The 7614-nt window shown below is 47.3% G+C and overlaps 1 protein-coding gene across 1 annotated transcript in view; it reads right to left on the bottom strand.

Moving 5' to 3' along the window:
* Positions 1 to 602: 602 nt before the first annotated feature.
* Positions 603 to 7614, bottom strand: part of MAN1C1 (mannosidase alpha class 1C member 1) — a 218617-nt gene continuing 211605 nt past the window's right edge. The window contains 3 exon segments of the mRNA XM_074305793.1: positions 603 to 1445; positions 2863 to 2978; positions 5069 to 5241. Of these exon segments, the coding sequence (XP_074161894.1) occupies positions 1328 to 1445; positions 2863 to 2978; positions 5069 to 5241 (407 nt within the window). The 3' untranslated portion in view covers positions 603 to 1327.

Raw genomic sequence — 7614 nt, forward strand, 5'->3', positions numbered from 1 at the left:
GGCTGGGTGGCTTGCTCTCCATTTGCCTTATTTCTTTGTAAAATGGGGGATAATAATAGCACCCTCCTCCTACAGTTATTGTGAGAATCAAATGAGATGGCACATAATAAGCACAATTTAAATGTGAGCTCTTGTTATTATTTACATAATTGCAATCTCTGTCCTTCTAGTTCTGCTTCTTCCCTCTGCATTATTTCATACCAATTTTCCCCAGTTTCTTGGAATTTTTTTCATTGGTCATTTCTTAGAGTGGAACAATACAATTTATACCCAGATGCCATATTTTGTTCAGTCATTCCCCATCTCCACTAAGACGGTCCCTCTTACAGGATCTGCCATGGCTGTCTCTCCCAGGATCTTTCTCCTTGTCTTCTACACTTTGGAACTCCTTATACCCTTTGGGGCTCGGCACTTCTCCCTAAAAAAGGACCCCCCAACGTGCTCTTCAAAAACCTACTTCTTTTGCAGAGGGGCATGTGGCACATTGCACGAGGGCTGGTCTCAGAGTGACCTTGAGAATCCCAGGTTTACCTCCCTGCCGCCACAGGATGTCAAAAAAATAATGTCCTTGGAGGTCACTGATCACACACATGCTAAAAGCATTTCTTAAATCAATCTTTATTGCAGACAATAACATAGCATGGGGTTCCCTGGGCCTCGATGCCGGATGATCGACCCACCCGTGGTCCGTGTTTCACGAGATCATTGATTCTGGTTCATGGTAGCAGGGAAGAGGGCCGGTGATGGACAATACTCTGGTTCACCTTGAGTAGCACAGGCAGCCTCTCTCCCTCGATCCAAGAGTCAGGTCACACGAATGGAAATTAATGATAAATGGTGGGAAAAAAGCACAGAAAATATATAAAATGGGGCCGAGATGGGAAAAGAGAGTGGCTGACTCAGTTTATCATGTTGACTTTACAAAAGAAAGCACATCATATTGAAAACAGTGATTATAAATGGGAATAAAATCCAACTGCATAGAAAAAAAGGCAAAACAAGACAGAATGGGAGGGGAGGGAGAAGGGCCCTCTCTCCTAGTTGCCTTCTCCTCCCTCTGGCCCCGGGAGTCTGTGGGTTTCATAGAAATTCTCTGTAGAAAGGAATGTCCGTGGTCTGCGTACTGGATGGCCTTTGACCAAGGTCTCGCCTCGAGGTCGGCGTGGTTCCTCATAGAGGAAAAGAAGGTGTCTGTCCAGGAAATTTGTCCCACCCGATGTCCGTCCGAGTCAGGAGCGAGGGCCCAACTCTTCCTTGAAAATCAGCTCCTGTGGGTGGGGATGTCCAGACCCTGGCAGCCAAGCTGGAGGCTGTCCAGAGGCAGGGGCTAGTGGGCTCTGGCTGGACTGTGGATGTGGCCCACTGGCAGTGGGTGGGCTTCTGTGTTGAACACCCAGTCTTCCAAGGAGAGGAGATCATCTTCAGAGAACAGCAAATAGAGGTACCTGCACACAGCGGGAGCGATGAGAAGAGCTGGTTAGTTGTTCACCTCGGAGCAGTGAGTGCAACAAAGCCCCTGGTCCTGCCGGCCATGGAGGCTGACCTGGCTGGACCAGCGTGGTGGGTGGGAGTCAGAGGCAGGCACACAGCTCAGGGGTGTGGAACTAAGCTGGAAACTGTTGTCCAGGAGTAAAGGAGGATCACTATTCATGGGCTCAGGGCTGAACATATGGGGAGCTTATGGTCACGGGGAAGGGGCCCAACTCTTCTGAAAGATAGAAACTGTATCTCCCAGGTCCCCTTGCCACTGCTCTCCACTGTATTTTCTCTAGGCAGAACACTGGGGGCCAGAGCCTTCTATACAGGCTAGAATTAAAGACCACCAGGACCCCCAAAGTCAATCTTCTCACAGCTGTTTCCTAGGCTAGGGGCTTCTCGTCTCACCCTGGGATTACTGACCTCATCTTCTCCCAACCTCTAGGCTCCCCATTCCATTCTAAGAGATTTACTTTCTTAAAATAAAATTTTAATTATAAAATCATGAAATCCCAATAGTTGGAAGGGAACTTAGAGGCAATCTAGCCTCAGGTTCTTGGACTTGGTGTTGGGAACTCTTGTTCAACTCATTTCAGACACTTACCTGGGTCACACACACACACACACAATATAAACATAGACACAGATACACAGACACAGACACACACACACACACACACACACACACACACACACACACACACACACACACACACACATACACACACACAACTGACCCAAAAATCCCTTCTTTCGGGCTTGTTCCCTAACAAAGTGATCACTAAGGCAAAATCCCATTCTCCTTTCAGAGTCCCAACACAGATGCCTCCGGGTTACTTTTCCTCCTTTAAGACTGTTCTGGGTATTCATTTCAATCTAATTTTACTTCTAGTATAATGTAGGGGGAAAGAGAGGGGAGAAGAGGGCCCAATCATAACTAGCACTTCTGCCATAGGAAGGGGACCTCAAATTTGGGAAAGAGATGCCTGAGGACACAAGACAGGAGGGTGGAAGGAGTGAAAGGATCCTGGGACATCATCTCCCTGCAGGAAAACAGACACCCTAAGAAGCCCAGAGCCCCATGTCTGCTCCTGGGAAAGACACAGCAGGAAGGATGAGAACTAGGTTCGCGCTGGAGAAATTCATCTGGGGTGTGGAGGACGGAGATACATTCATTTTAACCACTTGTTCCTGCTAAGTTGAGTTGGTTTTAATCATTAGAGCCAGATCAGCACCCGGGGGAAGGGAGTAGGGGAGTATCAAAGTGCTTGTGGTCTTACTCTAGTTATTCTTTTGAGACTCTGTAATTTGCCCCAAACCCCAACCATCCCCTTTGGTTCTTCTTAGAGAGAAGGAAGGAGCATCTTCCGGAAGGCCCAGACTTACTTTAGTGTCTCTGCCAGGAAAAAACTCTGTTGCATGTTATCATGCTCAGGAAACATAGTATAAACATTTCGGATCCCGGAGAAGCCTGTTTCTGTCCGACAGTATTTTTCTAGAGCCTAGGAAAAAAGGAAGGGAATATTAGGAGTTTGCAAGTAATAGAGAGTGAAAGCCTTGAGTAGGACCTTGTGATAGTGGTCAGCTCTAGATAAGTTATTTCTTTGATCAGAAAAATTTCTTCAATGATGAGGCAGATGATAAAGATGAAGATGGTGAAGGTATCAGACATTCACACAGCACTTTAAGTTTGTAGAGCACTCTAGAGTTCTAAGGATCCTTAGAGATACTTTAGTTTCATTTTTACAGAAGGGGAAACTGAGGTTCCCAGAGAGTAGATGTTTATCTGAACTGACCTTTTCATTCAAGGAAAATCCAAACCCACCAAAAACCAGATAGTTAGCTGTCCCCTCCTTTCCAATTTCAAAAGGTAGGAAAAGTTACCTGCTTTCTCATTCTTGCTGCTCTTCTCACTTCCACCAATAACCGCCTTAGTTTATTATATAAGGTCTGCTCTTCCTGCTCCCTTTTCTCACCTCTTTCTGCCATATTTTTACATGTCTATGACTGAACACTTAAAATTATCTATGTTTCAGTATTTCCTGGCCAGGCTTTCTTTGTCTGATAGGATTAATTGATCACACATTTATGAAGGGTTTACTGTTTGTCAGACATTAGGCTGGGTATCAGAAATACAAAGACAAAAGTAAAACAATGTTAGCCTTCGAGGAACTGACATTTTGCAGGTAGAAACAACATGTGGGCCTTTGGGTCCAAAAAAGAAATTCCTCCTCCATATAACAGTCTTTTAAATGCTAGAAGAAAATCATTATTCCCCACCTCCACCTTCTCTTTCTCAGGCTAATCATGAATGATTCCTTTAATTGATTCTCAAGTTCCTTCACCATGCAGTCACCCTTCTCTGGACCTAGCAATGAGGTAATGCAAATAAAACTGAGAACTACAGAAATGAGAGCTGTGGTCTCAAACAAGATCAGCTTATCCTACTTCCATGACTTCAGGGGATGCTACCCATAAAATTGTACTAATTTTGATATGGATCCCCGTTCTGGTTGAGTCATAGGCCAGGAAGATTTTGCTTAATAAATAATCATGGTGATGATGATGATGATGATGATGGCGGCAATGATGACAAAAATAATAATCCCAAATTCCTATAGTGCTTTAGCAAGGTTTACAAAGCATTTTCCTCCTTATCTTATGATATTTAAAGGGTGAATATTATTGTCCCCATTTCATAGAAAGTGAAAGTGAGGCTCAAGAAAGCACATAGTTGTTGAAAGGCCAGGGTTGCCCAAATGTCAGGACAGAAGTCTGCTCCTAGAGTTCTGGATACCCATTCAGCATAATTTCCCCCACTTTAATTACCAGGTCTCTCAATGGAAAGAATAACAACTATCATTTCTGTAGTACTTTAAGGTTTCCAAAGTGCTTAATTCATGGCCCAATGAGGCAAGAATTATATGTTTTACAGATGAGGAAACTGGGGTTCTGAGAAGGGGAATGATCCAAGGCCAATCAGCCCAGAAACAGCAGAGCTCCTGATCCTCAAGCCGGCACATGCCAGCTCTGAGGCAGACAGAGAGAGGAGAGAATGGTAGGCTTGTGGTGAGGAAAACTCGAGTTCCAATATGACCCCAAACACTTGCTAGCTGGGTGATGCTAAGCACACCACTCAGTTTTGGTTTACTTTAGTTTCCTCAACTACAAAATGGATTTACCATAGTGCCTGGTATACTTAATAAATACTCCTTCCTATGTGAAGAGATGATCAATCAGTGTGGAGAATAGTAGAATATGCTCTTCTCCCACCAATGTATAGCTTCCTTTATTCTCTCCTTATCTTTAATTTTTTTCCTTTTTTCATTATGAATTTAACAATCAATAAATATAAATAATTCATTATTTGAATATACATTCATCTGTGAGCTTTTGTTTATATTATATAAAAGTTATAGAATGCAATTTTTATTTATATTTCAGAAGTCTTTGTAAAGTCACAGAAGGGAGCAGCAAGATCGCCCGTTTCTTTTTCATGGGGATACTCCCAGGTTGGGATGGGGGGAGTAGGGGAGTCGGGGGGAGTGGGGGGAGGGGCTCTGTGAGCCCTCAGCTCCAGCTCTGTCCTTACCTCCACAACTTCCCAACCCCATTGACGGTACTTGGGATCATGAGTCAGGCGCCACATATACATGTAACTTTCCACCACCTCGGGACGCAGGATGTAGTAGCTCTCGCTGGGACTGGATGTTGTGGCTTCGCTCCCAAAATCAAACCAGAACACTTCCGGTCCCAGCTTGGTGTCTGCAGGGTGGACACAGGACAGTCAGTCACAGTCACCCGCCCTCACATCCACAGGCTCCCGGGCTCTCTGAGCTGTGGGGGCCGCCCCCCCCCCCCCACCCTGGCTTTCATGTGAACAAGAGGCCCTCCCTACAACACACTGCCCAAGTGCCCATCCTGCCTTTGCCCGCAGGCCCCCAGGCCTGTTACTGCTCTGGACAGCCTGCTAGGAAAGTTAGATATCGGGCCCAAATCGTCCCCTTGGCAACTCTCTTGGGCTCACGTTCTGCTCTCTAGGGCCAAAGAAAAACTAATGGAAATCCTCTGGAATCAAACTCTGAAAGACAACTCTTTGCCCCATTCTTACCCTCCCCACTTCTCCAGGATTTTCTTCTCAATTCAGTTCAGCAAAGGGCTTATTCAGACAAAGTCAAAGGTTCATTGGTAGGAAAGAGCCCTGCTTTTGGAGTCTTTATCCATAGTAGCACTCAGCAACCTAGCAATGATAACTCTACCCTCAAGGACTCTGTTTGGTCTATATAATTTTTTTTTTTTTGGCTGAGACAGTTGGGGCTAAGTGACTCGCCCAGGGTCACACAGCCAGGAAGTGTTAAGTGTCTGAGACCGGATTTGAACTCAGGTCCTCCTGAATTCAGGGCTGGTGCTTCATCCACCACGCCACCCAGCTGCCCCTTTTGTCTACATAATTTCAAAAAATAATTAAAAATTTAAACGTGTAAGTCAAGGGAAAATGTCCTTCAGTAGTCATGATAAATTTATACATAACATATTCGCATATGTATGTGTCTGCCTCACTTGCTCTTAAGCTTGTTTCATCCTAAGTCCTTCAGAATGGTGGTCACTTACTAAATTGATCCAACTTTTTTTTTAAGTCTTTCAAATTTGTGTTTGCAGTATTGTTGTTACTGCATACATTGTTCTCCTGGTTCTTCTCATTTCACTTTGCATCAGTTCACAAAAGTCTTCCTTCCAAGGGTTTTCTGAAACCCTCTCTTTCCTCTTTTCTCATAGCACAAGAATATTGCATCACTTCACATCCTTGTTGAGTCACTACCTAATTAATGGCCCCCTTCCCTTTTCAGTTCTTTGCCATCACAAGAGTTACTATCAGTGTTTTTGATTACTTTTCTTTGATTACTTCGGGGATATAGATTTAAGGGTGGGTTAAAGCATATCTACAGCTACATAGCCTTGGGAGTGTAGTCCCAAATTGCTTTTCATAACGGAAGGATCTTTGGAAGGGGAATGATGGTCAGAACGGTTGAGGAGGGCCCTTTGAACATAGAATATCAGAGCTGGGAGGGCCCTTAGAACCCAGGACGTCAGAGCTGGGAGGGCCCTTAGAACCCAGGACGTCAGAGCTGGGAGGGCCCTTAGAACCCGGGATGTCAGAGCTGGGAGGGCCCTTAGAACCTAGGAGGTCAGAGCTGGGAGGGCCCTTAGAACCCGGGAGGGCAGAGCTGGGAGGGCCCTTAGAACCCGGGATGTCAGAGCTGGGAGGGCCCTTAGAACCCAGGAGGTCAGAGCTGGGAGGGCCCTTAGAACCCGGGAGGTCAGAGCTGGGAGGGCCCTTAGAACCCGGGATGTCAGAGCTGGGAGGGCCCTTAGAACCCAGGAGGTCAGAGCTGGGAGGGCCCTTAGAACCTGGGAGGTCAGAGCTGGGAGGGCCCTTAGAACCCAGGATGTCGGAGCTGGGAGGGCCCTTAGAACCTGGGAGGTCAGAGCTGGGAGGGCCCTTAGAACCCAGGAGGTCAGAGCCGGGAGGACCCTTAGAACCCAGGAGGTCAGAGCTGGGAGGACCCTTAGAACCCGGGAGGTCAGAGCCGGGAGGACCCTTAGAACCCAGGAGGTCAGAGCCGGGAGGACCCTTAGAACCCAGGAGGTCAGAGCTGGGAGGGCCCTTAGGACCCGGGAGGTCAGAGCTGGGAGGGCCCTTAGGACCCGGGAGGTCAGAGCTGGGAGGGCCCTTAGAACCTAGGAGGTCAGAGCTGGGAGGGCCCTTAGAACCCAGGAGGTCAGAGCAGGGAGGGCCCTTAGAACCTGGGAGGTCAGAGCTGGGAGGGCCCTTAGAACCCAGGATGTCGGAGCTGGGAGGGCCCTTAGAACCTGGGAGGTCAGAGCTGGGAGGGCCCTTAGGACCTGGGAGGTCAGAGCTGGGAGGGCCCTTAGGACCCGGGAGGTCAGAGCTGGGAGGGCCCTTAGAACCTAGGAGGTCAGAGCTGGGAGGGCCCTTAGAACCCAGGAGGTCAGAGCAGGGAGGGCCCTTAGAACCTGGGAGGTCAGAGCTGGGAGGGCCCTTAGAACCCAGGATGTCGGAGCTGGGAGGGCCCTTAGAACCTGGGAGGTCAGAGCTGGGAGGGCCCTTAGAACCCA

The sequence above is a fragment of the Sminthopsis crassicaudata genome, chromosome 3, assembly GCF_048593235.1.
Source record: "Sminthopsis crassicaudata isolate SCR6 chromosome 3, ASM4859323v1, whole genome shotgun sequence".
Lineage (NCBI taxonomy): Eukaryota > Metazoa > Chordata > Mammalia > Dasyuromorphia > Dasyuridae > Sminthopsis > Sminthopsis crassicaudata.